This window comes from Myotis nattereri (assembly GCF_964212035.1).
Source record: "Myotis nattereri genome assembly, chromosome: 5".
Classification (NCBI taxonomy): Eukaryota; Metazoa; Chordata; class Mammalia; order Chiroptera; family Vespertilionidae; genus Myotis; species Myotis nattereri.
This window is the reverse complement of record NC_138080.1, coordinates 38,264,138-38,281,081: the sequence shown is the minus strand read 5'-3', so window position 1 is coordinate 38,281,081 and position 16,944 is coordinate 38,264,138. Positions and strand designations below refer to the sequence as shown.

The following is a 16,944-nucleotide window of genomic DNA, read 5'->3' as shown; positions in this document are numbered from 1 at the left end:
GTCTTACTATTAAAGGACTTAAGAGAAACAACAAAGCAAAGGATTGTGACAATGAGAAAGTAGTCTCTAAAGAAATGTCATTTTGTTTAATGTTATGAGAAATCTTTTATTTGTGCTTAAAAATGAATAACTTACATTTAAAAAGTACACACTTTCCAATACTTATTCTAGGCCCACCATTGTGCAAGTTTAGTTATAGACTTGTATAAAGGCTTTCAAACTATAACATGTCTAATTAGTAACAGGTGTTTGTCTATCATAACTATAGATTTAGGAAAAAAAATATCAATAGAGGGAGAGATTCGACCCATAAAACAGAGACATATTTTCTATAACCACTCAGGTTAATAACACCAAATAGCCATAGACTGATGAGATAATTATTCAAAAAAATTAAATGCCTGGAAATTACATATGAAATTATAGGAGAAATAAGGAAGTCATTTAGAAAAATAAAACATAATTTACATTTCCATATTTGCTTTTCCATCTTTAATATTCTTTCTACCTATATTTAAAGGACATAACTTTAATCCCTACATCTCATAGAAGATAAAAGCTCAAAAAATTATCTTAAAAACTGAAATCTGCTCAGATAAGGCAAGTGTACTATATCATCATTTTCTTTTGAATAAATAGAAGCGCTGTAAAATGGACTATATAGAAGTGCTAAAGAAATTAAACTTAGAAAAATAAGTTGAGAATCTAAGGATACTGATCTTTCCCCAACAACTCAAACTCAGCAGCAGTGCCAGGAAGCAGAAATCTGAATTCCTCACATTTCTTTACCATCCAAAAAACCCTCCCACAAGCACAAAACTGTCTACCCATCTTTCTGTTTTTAACTATCACTTCTCTAATATGAGGGAAAAAAGGAGAACTACTGAGAATCTATTCATCAATGTTCGTGCAGAAAGCTGACCAAAGTAACTGGTGGACTTCCCCATTATGTGATTTTCCCACACGACAGGACATGTTATCTGATGCTGCCTTCACCCTCAATCTCATGTTTACCATAACAAATAAGGTCTGAAGTGTGACTTGACATAAAAAGTGACATAAACTTTCATGAAACTACATCTTCTATAATTAAAAGCTTTCCAGAAAGGTAACTTCAAGAATTAACATTGTTAATTCTCAGAAAATTGCTCCTAATGTTCCACCAAAATCCACCTTCCTAAAAATTCAGTCATTGCCTATGCTGAGATGAGCTTCCTAGCGACTCAAAGAAGATCCCTCTGCAAACTGGAGGCTGGTTCTGCAAAGTGTGGTCCAAAGACCAGAATCACAATTTCAGGACCCACTCCCAGACCTGGCGAGTCAGAATCCGCACACAAAGTCCTTAGGTAATATCTATGCAGGTTAAATCCTAGAAGATATTACCTAGCAGTCTTTTCACTCCCCAGGCTAGGAAACGAAATCATTTATCCATTCCTCAAAAGGTCAACTTATAACTATTTAACCTTTCTTATTTATTCCTTCTGGTCTGTCTTCTTAATAATTTTATGCCATAAGACTACAAAGTGAACACCATGGAGAACTGTGCCAGGACTAAGCAAGAAAGGTAGCTCACATATTTATAATAGTTGGCATCTGACCAATTAATATCCAGAAATATAGGCTTATTCATCCATGATATACCCTAAAATATAGCAAATAAAGTTACTTTTATTACTACTGCTAATTCTTACCACATTTCCCAAGTTATGAAGCTTGTTTGATAGTAGTTGTTCAACTATATAGATACTGAAGATTTTTAAATTGACTTCTATTAAAGGGACTTGAAAAGTTAAATGTGATATCACAGAGCCAATAATTGATCATAAAGCCTGGAACTTGGCAGTTGCTAACTCTGTTAGGCCCCTTGCCTTGTATCAAGCATATTTGCAGAGGTGGAACCACATGATTTTTTAATTTTTAGCCTAGAGTTGAAGGAGGTGATCGATGTTTTTTTGCCTGAAAATTCTGGTCTGTTGTGACATTTCAGGCCATGGGAGTCCGAGCACCTTGCAACTCAATGTCCTGTTTCTCTTTAAATGGCCCATGCTATGCTATTTCATTCTGCCATATTGATTCAAGATACTTATTATTATTACTTTTGGTGTGGAAAAAGTAAGTAAGGAGGGGACTTACTTTTATGCTCCCTCCTCCTCCTTTTTTTTTTCTGTAAATGCTCAACATATGTTTGATTAACCTGAATTTGTTACTTAAAGTAGTAATTTTAGCACTTCCACCTTAACACAAACTGCAAGCTAATGATATTATCTATAATCATGAAAACATAACATTTTAATTAGACTGGGTGTCCTTCTGGATGTCCTTTTGGTTGACCTTCTGGATGAAGCCAGGGCTTCGAGGGAAGTCTCGTCCTGGATGCCAGAGGGGACCCAGTGCCCACAGCCGAAGGAAGGAAGGCCTACTCTTGCACGAATTTCATGTATCGGGCCTCTAGTTTTAGATAAAACTTATAGTGCAAGTGAGTATGTCCCTGCATTGATATTTAAGACATGCTAAAAAAAATATGATTTTCAAGTGTTTTCTTGAGGTTCTAATGTTTCCAGCTCAGAGTAAATAGGATTTCATGGGATCTCCCACAAAATGCCACTAGGTGACTTCAAGGCACAGAGGATGCCCCCCAAATAACAAGACCTCAGTAGCTGAGTATGTGGGCAGATGGAAGCAGGATTATAAACAGATTCTTTTTCCTGCAACAACTACTTTGTCCTTCATACCAATTTTAGCAACTAAGTATTTAAGAAGCATATTTGACTCTTATGGGATGTTTTATGGGAACACAGACATTTAATTATCTGCATTAAACCAGCTTCACTCTTTCCTGTTGTTTCTTCCAACTTTTTCTCTTTTGATAGTTAAGGATGAATGTGGCAAAATGAGCACAGGTTTATATATTATGTTTACAAATAAAAACTCGTATCGAAATATCTATGTGATTAACAATGATCAGAACAACTTCTGGGCCTCCAGACTGGAGCACGCCCGCCCCTCAACATGCTGAGGAATCACCCTCCACTTTAACTACTCCTATGTTTGTTAAACTTATTAATTGCATTTGATAGGTTTGCTTTGCGTCAGTGGTCATTACTCATTAACTTCTCTGCCCAAACCAGTGTGTCAAGGTTTTTACTATGACAGTGAAGGACTCCACTGAATCTATGCAAGAGATCATAATGATAGACTGGTTGAGTTGAATGTAACCCACAGCTATGCCTTTAATAGAATGAGTGGGGGGTGGAGGGGTAGGGGTGGGGGTAGGGAGGAAGGGCATAAGGATGAGGACAGGACAAGTCTATGAGGAAGGAAAGTTTGGAAAACAAGAGGAAGCAACCATTGGAAATACTTTTTCTACAGTTTTGTCAGTTATACCTCAATAAAGCTGGGTGAAAAATAATTTGACTCTAGAGCTTCTCAAAGACTTTTTTGGTTGGCTGACCTCTACCAACATGGTATGACTGCAAGGGTATAAAATGGTTGATAACATTTCTGAGGAAAGTGTGCAGCCAGAGAGGTCCACATTTATCTTCTACTATTATAACATTCTGCATTTTTGTCAAACTAATCTCATTATGGAAAGAACAGAAGCTCTTGGTGAGTGGACAGAACACAAGATAATACGTTTTTATATTCTCTCTGAGATGAGGGCACCTTAGTGACAAAGCCCTGGGTGGGCAGAGAGGTAGCAGAGGCTGTCCAGGTGGCCACTGGCAACAGGAAACAGTATAAATGCACCGGTATGGAGGCCAAGCATCAAGAAAGGAGGGTGCCTCCCTTCATACTGGTGAAGGTACTGAATCAAGTAGAAGAGACAAAGATACACTGTTTATAATGGTTTCAAATATTGGCTCTCAGATAGGTAAGAAGAGAATTAACACCCAGGGGTGGGTAGTATGATAAACCAAGCTCTTAGCCAAGAAAGCCAAGTGGACCTCTAATTGTAATCCCCAAATTGCTCTTCTCAATGGCATGTTTTGACTTGAGACTTTGGTAAGCTCCCCAAATGTTTTCAGGACTTTACTCTGTGTGTTAAATGGGGCAAAAAATTAAGATTCCACTGAAGGTTTAGTAACATAATTGTAAGAGGAAAGCAGTGGCTCACATACACTAGCAGTATTTGCCAATCCCCGTTCACCACATTCTGGCCAGTCAGGAGTATTTGATCCGATAGCTAACACATTAAATTTTATTTTCATTTGCATCATCATGATTACTCATGAGACTGATCATTTATTCCTGTTTATTAGCTGTTTTGTCCTATCTGTTCTGTGAATTGTAGGTTTATGCTTTTGCCCTTTAATTTAAAATATAGAGGTTTATTGTCAGTTATATTAACTCATTATATATTAATAATTTTTCACTTTTATTTTTAATCTGAAATATTTGCTCCACAAGAAAGATCCATAGACCTCAAGAAAGCTAAGGCATTTTTATTGTTAATAAATATATCTCACCAATATATCAAAAATGCATTAACATATATTAAAGCAGTGCCCAAGAGACCTGAAGATACTAGCAAATTACACTGGCTTAATCACGTTGTAAGAATTATTTTTTTAATATATATACTTTTTTATTTCATGGGCTAAGATGGACATGGTAAGAGAGATTAACAGACACACCATAGATAGAAGAGTTAGATAATTCAGATAAGACATGAGTTCTTTTATCAGGCTGCTTACACATGAATTCCAGCTCTGCTGCTTCCTAGATGTTAAACACTATTGCAAGAAACTTAAAGCCTCCTGCCGAGGTGCCCTCATCCACAAAATGGAGATTATGAAATCTACTTCACGGGATTGTTGTGAATATTAAATGAGATCATTGCATACACAGTATTTGAACTAGTATCATGGAAACAGGGAGTACTCAATGAATGTTCTTATTGGATAAAAGGCAGTATTACATTGCATTTCTCTATCTATGGTCTTTAGGGAAGGAAACCTCCTCTTATGGTACAGAATGTCGTCCAGAGAGTACTAAATTGATCCAACCCGAGGCCTTCCAGCCTTCCTAAGAAGACATCAGTGCCTCCAGTGACACAGGGCAAGGGGCTTCCTGGATAGTGCTCCAGGTTTAAGCTTTGCTAGCCCTCCCAGCTGTAGAGAGAGAGAGTCCATGCAATTATCTCTTGACCACCACCCAAGTTTATTCACATTTATATTTCAAATAAAAATTAAATAGTTCTTGTTAATTTTCCTATCATGCATGTATTTCTTTCTTATGGCTTTATTTCTAAATCATGTAGATTTAGTCTTGACAATTTACCTTTAAGGTTTCAGCCTCCCAGAAACTGAAATTTGGTCCTCCTTGAGGCCAAATATTTTACATATTGCCCGTGCTCTTACCTCTTAATCTAGCCTTAGAATTGAAATTCGTAGATGTCATATTAGGAATAACAGCCAGATTATCCTGAAGAAATTATAGAATTAGGTCTATAATAACTTAGGGATGCCATTTTGTCCTTAAGAGACCTTCTAATGGAGATTCCCAAGTCTCCACTGGTGGCAGGTTTGGGTGGTTTAAGGAGCGTCTATTCCCAGAGGAATGAGGAAAATGGTGACAATCAGACACAGGTGTGGTCATAGGTACCTCCAAACCTGGATACCCAGATATTATTGGAGCTGGGAGGTGGGGAAAAGGTCGGAGGGCACCTCCCGTGAAATGACCACACGAACGGAAACCAACCAGATAATTTAAGAAAGTCTCACTATTTGCGAACATGAATAGTTGAGACTTGCTGTCCCTCTTGGTCATACTTCTAAAACGTCATAATATCCTTTGAACTATTTAAGAACCATTCATTTCTTTTCTAGAACTTTAAAACTAAGGGATCTGGCTAAGTAACTCCAAAAGTTCCTGCTGACGGTTGATAGCTACTTTTGAGTTACATGATACCAGCTGACAGTAAATCCCACTGCCCCGAGTAAAGCAGTTTGGATTGCACGTGGTGATAGAGGCTATTAACTGTCTACTGGAATCTGCTCTTCCCCAGGCACACAGCTGGGCTGCCTTTCCCAGACTCTCTTGTCGTTAGATGAGCCGTGAGAGCAAATCCAGACGGGAATGTGAGCAAAAGTGAAGTCTGCCATCACTGGGTGGGGAGGGGGGAAAGGGCAGGGGGGAGGGGGTCCAAAAGAGCAGCTGCGCCTCCCCGGTGTTCTCCTTCTATTGGAGCGGAGTCCACCAATGCCACCGTAACCGCGAAGGCTCCATAGTGAAGACAGAGCTTCTTCCAGCCTTGCTTTCCAAGTGACTGCAGACTGCAGAGGTTCCCTGCCGCAAGAACCTCACCCTGGGCCGAGTATTCTATATTGAGGCCACTATGTGCAATAGTAATTTATTAAGTCCATTTATTATAGCAGATTAGCACTGAAGGGTGGCAGACTAGGCCACCCCCAAGCCTGCCACTTTGGCATAAGGATTATGTTGAGGTTAAGAGACTTGAAAAACAACAGGTGCAAGAAAGGCACTTGGACCTCCCCTTTCTTCCAGAAAGCAGGAGTTAAAAATCCAATGTAAAAATGCCCTGTCTAAATAAGGAAGAAAGAAAGATTTTTATCACCAGAGACCAGGAATCAAGGCCAAGAGAAATCTGTACAAGCACACCTTGTTAAAAGAAAATAACTCTTATCTTCCTGTAGCCTTCCTTATACTTCAGTTACGTTGCCACCATTGATTCCCTTTGTTGAACCTCGTTTGTAAACACTTAGGACTAGCCACTTCTTTGGGTCTTCATTCTTCCATGGGAGGTTCCCATGTTCCCGTACAAATCTGCATGTTTTTCTCCAGTGAATCTACTTCATGTCAGCTTAATTCTCATGCCTAGCTAGAGACCCTAAGAAAGGAGAGGTAAAGTTTGACCCCCCGACGGCATATCCCACCCACTACTTCTGCCATATATTAAAACTCCATGTTCTTATTAAAATCACATAGAGGTACCTTAACTTCTCTTTGTACTTTTCACTTTGCCAAAGGTGCTTTCACATGTATTACTTACTGATCAGGAATCTCACAATAATCATTGAAAAACAGTAACCCTGGGAAAATATACGTGTGTGTCTGTGTGTGTGTGTGTTTAAAGAGTACTTCAGTAAGATAACTTAAGAAGTCACAATTTAAAATAATAGAAGTAAACATACAGTTCAAACGTTTGATATGCAATAGAAAATTCCATAGAGCCATTAAGAAAACAAACAAAAATTAAACAAAGTTTCAATTTCAAACACGAGATGATACTAAATATACTTTGAAGATTTACTTCTGTGGTCCAAATCACCAATAAGAAATTATTATTAACAAAACAAGTGTCCTTACCTGCCAAAGATGACATATTGACAATGATGCCGCCTTCACCTCCATTTTGCTTACTCATGTAATCCAAACCAAGATAGGTTCCACTGATGACAGAAACCTAACCCAAGGGCATGAATGGGAAAAGCAACACAGACATTACACTCTGTCATATAATCATACACCAGTATATTTACTACGATCTCAGGCAGAGTTCAACAACTGCTATCGATAAAGGGTTTTGAAATGGCTTTTTTTTAAAAAAAGCTAGTCATTGACTTGGGTTCTCTTTGGTTTGCGTAAAGTTGTGGAGCTTATCACATCTCTGCAAAACTTTACTTAGTTGCCCAATCTGAGAGTTTATTATAAAGATCGTAACCCTATGGTGTTTTGTCAACATTAACTCAATGTTCAGCATCATCAAGAATTCTATATATTCTTTTTCTTTTCTAAAGATTGGATACAAAATTCATTTGCCCTTATTAGAAGCATATGGTCCTCATGCCCCGGGAGTCTGCATTCATCTGCTCTGTTTAATTCCCTTGGATCTTGCAGTATATGATAGTAGGTTCCCTTAATTTCCACTATTATATATCACAAGAATCTAAGAAAACAAAAACTCTAATTTGCATTTGTATCTACTTTTCCCCCAGGTAATACAGAGGAAGGTGATCTCCCAGCTTTAGTGTAGACACTGATTAATCTAATTCAGCCATAGAAATCCCATTCTCCTTGCCAGAGACTGGTTTAGGAGATGGCATGTGACCCATTTCTGGCCAGTAAGACCTGAGGGGCAGCCGGCTGGAGCGGAGTGAAGGGGCTGGGTTGGGGAAGGGTGGCAGAAGAAGATGCTCATAGAAAAATTGTTGATACTTTTAAGAAAACCAGAAAGAAATGATTATATTACTCCTTTTCCATTGCTTTCTATAGGTGCGATGGCGAGCATCCTCATAATGAAACTAGAATAAAGGATGACAGTTGGAAGAGTAGATAAGAAACTGGATCCTGAGATGCAACATCCAACAGTCCTGATGCTACAACCCTGTTGTGTGAGGTCACATAACCGTTACCCAGTTTGAATGGGAGATTTGGTTACTTGGGACACATGGTCTTCAGTAATGTCTGTCACTTAATTGTGTTCATCACAGCGTACAAGTGTGCTTTGCTGGTTTACTCTGCTTCACTGCTCCTTGCCATCGGTAGATACCCTTTCTGTTTTATTCTAATATTGAAGAGTTTACCACTACTCAAAGCAACTTGTGATGTGAAACTTATATTTGAAATCCTTTTTTTCCCTTTTAAGAACTTCTCTCCCTTCCAACTCAGATTTCTAAAAGGTGGAAATTTTCTTTTGGCATCTTAATGCCAACCTTTTTCATTCCTTATAATACTGCAAAGAAAATGATGCAATAATGAGTCTGGAAATGAGGGCACAGATTACTGTTTACCTTTTTTTAATTTAAAAAAGTCCTTTGGGAGTTCTTTGAAAAGTGTTCAGAGTTGCCTCTCTACCTAACAGGAGTTTAGAACAAAAAAGTAACTTGAAGATTTTATTCACTTAAGCCATGTGTCAGTTTGATATTAAGTAGGCTTAGGGATAATGAGTAAAATCTCCACATGATTCCCTTTAAAATGGAAACACAGAACATGAATGGTTTATATAAGAAGGAAAACTGATGCTGCTCGCTTTTGCCCAAGTCTTCAGCATGTCCGAACAGAATTTCTGTTTATGCATATTGGCACTATGCTTCTTCTCAGGTATTTACACTCTGCTGACATCCTACATTTGTGTTTTCAACATCTACAAGATGCAACCAGCTAGAAAAGTTGGGAATGTGTAAGCTTTATTGTAATTTTTTGTTAAGCAAGATTGCTTCCCATGTCCTTGGTGGAGAAGGAGCCCAAAGGGTAATTTCCCCATCCATTGTCAGGATATGAACTGAGTAGCTTTTCAAATGGAAACACTCTTGGACTAAATCTACATGACAAGGTCTAATGCTTTGCCTTGCAGGTTCTTGTTTTTTCTCCAGTCCAGTTATCAAGAAATATAGTAATATATATGATCTTTCTTTTTTACCCCTGAAATCCTTTTTCATAGTCAATATTGTTCCAGTTTTGCTTGTTTAGGTGGTAAATATTGTCTTCCCCCTTGCAGAAAATACTTACAACTTAACTATGATAATAGTTCAACTGGATCTTTAATATTATAGAGTAGTAATAATAGAAAGTAGTTACTAATTTAATTGGTAATCAACATCTTGGTAACCAAAAAAGGGGAGTACATTTGACAACAATATTTCTATCCATTTCTTCAACTCTTCATTTGGAGGTAGAGTAGGAGAGAGGAACCCAACTCACATAGACATGAGACAGTGAGAAAGGAAGAAAATGTAGATTTTTATACTTTGGAGAAGAAAGGCAATTTATCGACTGAATACTTTGTAGTGGCACTGTGCTGGATGTGTCATACAAATCATGGCTTATTTAAGCTAGAGGTTATCTTTCTTCTTTCACAAACCAGGAAATTCAAGATCAGAGAAATAAAAGTTCACAAATTCCAAATTCAGGACTGAAATGTAGTTTCAACTAATTCTAAATGTATACCCTTTCCAAGTTCAAGTCTTATATTTCTGAAAAGAAAATCACCAGCAGTAGCCATCTATTTTGTTTCATTTTTATTTAAACGTACCAAGGGATTCAATATATGCTCGTTACATGTCCAAATTAGATTACAAATCCCACTTGTGTGGGGATTGATTTTTTAGATTTACCAAAGCTTCAGAATGTACAATAAGTACATTATAGAACATTCTTATCAATATTCCAAGTTAAATCTATCTCTGCCGAATTGCCAAGCTAACCTTTGATAATTATGCAAATAGTTCTTTTTGAACATTCCCAGTAAGCTCTGAGCAGCTATACAGAAGGCTGCTGCGGTTGACTTCAGACTAAGGAGGAAGTACAGAATAACCAAATGGAAAGAAAAGACTGGGAAGAGGTTTATGGTACCTCTTGTGTGGGAAGAGTGGTGAGATCAAAGGATAATGAAGGGTTAAGTTTGGTAAGGAGTCAAGGTGAAAGGACAGATAGTACTGTTTGGGATTACTGAGATATAAGGAAATCATCCAAACATTGCATTAAAAATCAAATTAAATATCCATGGATGTAAAGTATCATAGGAGGACAGTTTGTTTATCCAATAAATATTAATTGAATATCTACTCCATACACAAAACAATAATTTTCTACCTTGAAGACGTTATAGCATATTAGCATAAATTACACATGTATCAAAATCATTCTAAAAATAATAATTTTAATAAAATTTAAAAATTGGTACATCAAAGAAATCCAAAACATCAATCAGAAAGAATGTATGCACCCCTGTGTTCATAGCAGCACAATTTACAATAGCTAAGATCTGGAAACAGACCAAATGCCCATCAGATGAGGGGATAAAAAAGCTGTGGTACAACTATACCATGGAATACTATGCAGCAGTATAAAAGAAGAATCTCTTACCCTTTGAGACAACATGGAGGGACCTGGAGAGCATCATGCTAAGTGAAATAAGTCAGTCAGAGAAAGGCAAGTATCACATGATCTCACTTTTATATGGAATCTAATCAACAAGATAAACTGATGAATGAAATGGATCTGAGACATGGAAGCTTGGGACAGAGTGGAATCTCGGAGGGAAGGTGGGGGAGGGTGGGTGGGTAGGAGGCAATCAACCAAAGACCTTGTATGAATATATGCATAACCCATAGACACAGACAATGGGGTGGTGAGGAGCTGGGAGGGGGGTTTGGAGGGAGTTGATGAGGGGAAAAAGGGGACCTATGTAATACTTTCAACAATAAAGATTTTTTTAAAGTAAAATAAAATAATAAAAAGTTTACATCATATAAATATGTTGTGTGAGATTTCAGAAGAGGGAGGTATGTAGTAAGGTTCTTTAACTAAGTGGTTACTTTCTTATAAGGATAGAATATAGAAAAATGTACAGAAGAACACACAGAATTGTGTGAGGCAAATGACATTCAGAGAAATGTCTGAAATATCATTATATAAACCACATGCAAATATTTGCATTATACTAACAGAGATAATCAAGTTGGAAGGACCAGGATTGGTCAGACTCTAATCTACTCTTGCAATGGGTGTCTCAAGTAGGCGGGGCAGTAACATGTTTGTAGTTACATATGGGTAACAAAGGTTATATTTTGTTCTATGTAAGGTTAAACAAATGTCTTCAGCCCCTGGTGTTAAGCTAAGGAGTTACTTATGTCAGAGAGTCCAAAGAAAAACAAAGGCCAGCTAAATTCCAATGCAGAAGAATCCAGGAGAGTGAATTGTAACTAAAGGAGTCAAATAACATGCCCTTGGTCTTCCAGAATTTCCTATTTTCAGATAGTTTCGGAAACTTCCAAGCTTGGAGCAGATGTTTATTCACCTAGGCTATATTCAAGCAAACATGCTCTCTCAGCTGGATGAAACAGAATTCGAATCCTTTGTGACAATCTCTTTACTATTTCCATGTTTCTTACATCATTGCACACTTTTCTGACATTTGTTTTCTCAGAGGTAAGACACAGTAGGTGCCTATTATGAGTATATTGACTATAGAAACTTTATACCCTAGTGACCTTCATCTATACATATGTAGCTATGTATTACTGATGAAACTGTTAGAAATATCAAACAGTTTTGCTAAAGGGAGAAAACTGCTGCAGCATGATTTGTGCTTTTCACTAGGTTAGCTCAAAGCAAAAAAACAAAACAAAACAAAAAAAAACCCACAAAAAATTCTTGTCACTATGTGGTTCTAGAGAGTAGCATAAGTTCATAAGAATATATTCTTAAAAATTTATGAAGCTCTCAATTGGTTGTATTATATTTTTTTCAACCAAAAAAATATAATGAAATATACTTCATAATAAGTCAGGGTAACCACTAAAGATTAAGTATAAAACACACAGTTTTCTTACCAGCAGGAGAAAATTAGAGCTATCCAATGGAATTTAAGAAGGAAATAGAAAAAGAACAAAAACAAAAAGGAAAGTGAGTAAATATAAAATATGAAGTAAAATGGAAGAATAAATCTTAATAAAAAAGTAAAAATAGCCCTAGCTAGTTTGGCTCAGTGGGTAGAGCATCGGCCTGTGGACTGAAAGGTCCCGGGTTCGATTCTGGCCAAGGGCACATGCCTGGGTTGCAAGCTCGATCCCCATTGTGGGGTGTGCAGGAGGCAGCCAATCAATGATTCTCTCTCATCATTGATGTTTCTATCTCTCTCTCCCTCTCCCTTCTTCTCTGAAATCAATAAAAATACATTTTACAAAAAGTAGAAATAAATGTAAGTGGCTTAAATTCACAAATATAAAAAGCAGATGTTCTCAGATGGGATTTAAAAAGTAAGATCTCATATTATACTGTCAGCAAGAGCCAAATTTAACATAAAATGTTACTTATATTTTTAAAGTAATGTAATAGAAAATAGTATATCGAGGTAAATGACTGATTTCATATATGGAAATATGGAATGGACCGAAACATCATAGGTTGCAAAGGGATATGCAACTTAAAAATCAAATGAAAGATCAATAAATTATAATCACTAGCAATTTATTCTCCAAATATTACAGGTTTATAATATGAAGCCCAAACTAACAGAATTACTGAAAAAGGCAGGCAGATTAACATCTGTCCTTTGAGATATGATTTGATTCTGTTCAAAAACTGACAGATTGAAGAGATAAACGTCAGCAAAGGAATAATTGCCACTCAAACAAAATAGAAATATTGTAAGAAAATAAAATTATAAGCTACAATCATGTTGAAGTAGAGACATAAATACAAAATCAAATTAGGTATAACTAAGCAAACTCAATGGTGTATTAAACATTGATAAGCCATGATAAAGTATTATTTAGCTGAGAGATATAAGCATGTTTCACAATTAGAAAATATTTCATTTTATTTCACTTACATTACTAGTTTATAGTAGAAGAAAAATCATAGAATTGTCTTAATTCAGGAAAAGCAGTTGTTAGGTTTCTCTAAACACACACACACACACACACACACACACACACACACACACCCCAGAAAGACTTTGGAGGAAATTTGACACATAGGTCTTAAAATTATTTTGAATATAATGATATCCAGGAACACTTGAGACAAATTTTAAAAAGGACTTCAAGGCAGGTGTTTGTACTTTTAAATGGAAGCTTTTGTTTTCACTTAAAGGAGTTTAGGCATCTATTAAAATTGGGGAGCAACTTTGTACCCTTATCAAAGCGATGCTTATAGATTCAGCTCTTTTGTGAATTAGTACAATTCTCATCACACCCATCAAATTATTAATACAATTAAGTAATTACTTATGGAAATGTTGATTCAAGTCAAGCATTTATTGACCAAGCACTATTTTCAAGATATTGGGCTGATGACTGAGAGAGGAATATAAAGAACATAACACAGTTCCTTTTTTGAAGGAGTTTATAATCTCCGAGTTGGATATCATGAAGTAGGGGCCGCTCCCTGCACTTTACCCATACCCACTTGGCAAGTGAGAGTGACCTTAGCAAGGCCAGGGTGGCCTCATGCACAGCTCGGCTGGGATATTTTCCTTACCTAAGGTTTGGGTTTTACTAAACCCCAATATCTTATGTCAGGTGTGTATATAAATGGGATAACCACCAAATGTGTGATACAATGGATGCAACAGAAATTTTACTTCTTAATTTTACATTCTTATAATTTAAGCAAAAGCGAAAGAATCATCAAACTTTGTAAAACTTACACAATATACTACGTGCACAAATAAACACACATATGCATACACACACCAGCGTTCAGGATAAAATTCTTAGTAACTACAAAGTCCAAAAATCACTGGCCTTGTTTTCTGTTATATTCCTGGAATTAAATTAAGATTTATTTTTAAATAAATAAGTTAAGTCATGGCTGGCAATTTTTTTTTCTATAAAGGGCAGGATAGTAAATTTTTTAGACATCACATATCATAGGCCTTTGTCACAACTACTCAGTTCTGCTACTGTAGCATGAAAGTAGCCAGAGAGAATCCTCCTGTATAATAATATGCAAATTGACCGAATGGAGGAACAACCTGTTGCTATGATGCACACTGACCACCAGGGGGCAGATGCTCAATGTAGGAGCTGCCCCCTGGTGGTCAGTATGCTCCCACAGGTGGAGCACTGCTCAGCCAGAAGCTGGGGTCAAGGCTGGTGAGCACAGCGGCAGTGGCGGGAGCCTCTCCTGCCTCCACTGCAGTCAGGCAGTAAGGAGCGAGGGGTCCTGGACTGCAAGAGCCCCGGACTGCAAGAGGGATGTCTGACTGCCGACTTAGGCCTGATCCCCCTAAGCCGGTAGTCAGACATCCCTTGAGGGGTCCCGGACTGTGAGAGGGTGCAGGCTGGGCTGAGAAACCCCCCTACACCCCCCAGTGCACGAATCTTGGGCCTCTAGTGTGTAAATGAATGTCTATAGCTGTCTTTATTTTTTACATTTCTGTTCACTTTTTTCAACCACTTAAAAATGTAAAAGCTATTTTTAGCTTGCAGGTCATACAAAACAGGTGGCAGGCAAGAGTAGTCCTTGGGCCATAGTCTGCCAACTCCTAAGTTATGCAATAAATTATGTTCCTTTTCATATTTTCTTTTATAATTTTAAGACATATTTTCATAATTAAAAATCTCAAATATCTTCCTACTTATAAAAGGAAATGCTTTTTTTCTAACTTTCTGTAGTCATTGTATTGTTTCTGTGAATATAAGAACAATTTTTCTTGAAAAATCACATTATTAAACACTTTTAGGCAATTAGCATGGCTAAGGTGGCTTACCAAGTTAATTTGCAGCATTTTTTCCCAGTTTTTCTCATTATTCACTCCAGCATTATTGACCAGAATGTCCAGTTTTCCAAAGTAGTCTACAACTTTTCTGAAAGCATCTAAAATCAAAAAAGAGACATTACAGATATGTTCTTTCTTTCCATATATACATGTAAGCCATATCCTACACCATGGCATGCATTTTTATGTATCCACCCTGATAGCAAACATTACACTCTTAGTGACTCAATGCCTTGCTCCTCAGTGTGGCTTGTGAGCCAGCTGCAACAGTCAGCATCACCTGGGAGCTTATTAGAAAGGCAGAATCTATGACCACCACAGACCTACTGAATCAAGAACCTTAATTTTGCCCAGCTAGTGTAGTTCAGTGATTGAGCATCAATCTATGAACCACGAGGTCCCAGGTTCAATTCCCAGTCAGAGCACATGCCCGGGTTGTGGACTCAATACTCTGTGTAGGACGTGCAGGAGGGGCAGCCAACTAATTATTCTCTCTTATCATTGATGTTTCTATCTCTATCTTTCTCTCCTTCTCCCTTCCTTTCTGAAATCAATAAAATGTATATTTTTTAAAATGCGCGCGCACACACACACACACACACACACACACACACACACAAAACCTTCACTGTGTTTAAGCAAGGTATAGTTTGCATAGATTCTGAAGCCGTGGTCCAATTACATATCCAGTTCTTACAAAACCTCCTTAGCCAGTTCATACTAGGTTTTCCTACTCGTGTGTGAGAAACACATTTCTCAGAGTTGACTTTTACATAGTGCTATTGATTTAAACTGCTTCCTGGGGCCTTGTACCACTGGTTCTAGTTCTATTACTTGAGACTATACATAACAATTGTGGTTGCTCTTCCAAATGACAATATATGTTCTCAGGTCTTGGGGCCAACTCATGAGTTCCTTGAAAAAAAGTACATCCAAGTAAAATCATAGAATTGTTAACAACCACCAGGCATATTGAGTTCCCCAAAAGATAATTCCTTATGCAACTTAAGTGTCAAAAATAGTGGCAACATTTTCTAATATGTGCCCTTTCCAGTACCCTTTACCATACTGGAATGGAAAACAACAAAATAAAAACTGTTTCCTTTTTCATGGAATTTTTACAATAATTCTTAAGATCTCAAATTGATTCTAGGAAAGATCCTCTAGTAGAAAAAAATTAAGAACTTTTCTTCTTATTTATTTATTTTTGCATTCCACCCTAAGAATGTTCTCTTCAGAACTCCACATCCATCTTATAGGAAATTAGGTTGTTAAATATGTATGTCTATTAGCCATCACTTGAGCTAATGTATAAAGTGTCCAATATTTTATATGAAGAGAATTAATAAATTAAAATCCTAACATGTATTGAGACTCTTTAATAATGTACTGAATTTTTTCAAAATAAATCAACTGTCTATAGAGTTATCATAAAACAAACAAAAAATATGTATATCTAATTACTTCTTTAATTTTTTTCTCATTTTGGTCTCCACTGCATTTCTTATATTCTGCCCTTACCAATGTATAATATACCATCTTCTTCCTGACATACCCCTAAATGTTGGGCCCAAGCAACTTACAGTCTCGCTCTTGGTGATGTTTATATGCTGTGGTACTCTTTGTAATTTACCTACTCCCCCCATCACCACCACCACCAGCTTGCATTTCTTCATATATTAAATGAGTTCTTTGTTCTTCTCCAAGAACATTTTCACCTCTGTATTTTTATGATTTCAATGAAGTCTCCCTCG

The 16,944-nt window shown here is 37.0% G+C and overlaps 1 protein-coding gene across 1 annotated transcript in view; it reads right to left on the bottom strand.

Moving 5' to 3' along the window:
- Positions 1–16,944, bottom strand: part of HPGD (15-hydroxyprostaglandin dehydrogenase) — a 30,545-nt gene that overhangs the window by 11,291 nt on the left and 2,310 nt on the right. The window contains exons 3-4 of the mRNA XM_081092834.1: positions 15,182–15,288; positions 7,330–7,426 (exon numbers count right to left, since the gene is read on the bottom strand). Of these exons, the coding sequence (XP_080948960.1) occupies positions 7,330–7,426; positions 15,182–15,288 (204 nt within the window). The remainder of the gene's footprint in view (positions 1–7,329; positions 7,427–15,181; positions 15,289–16,944) is intronic.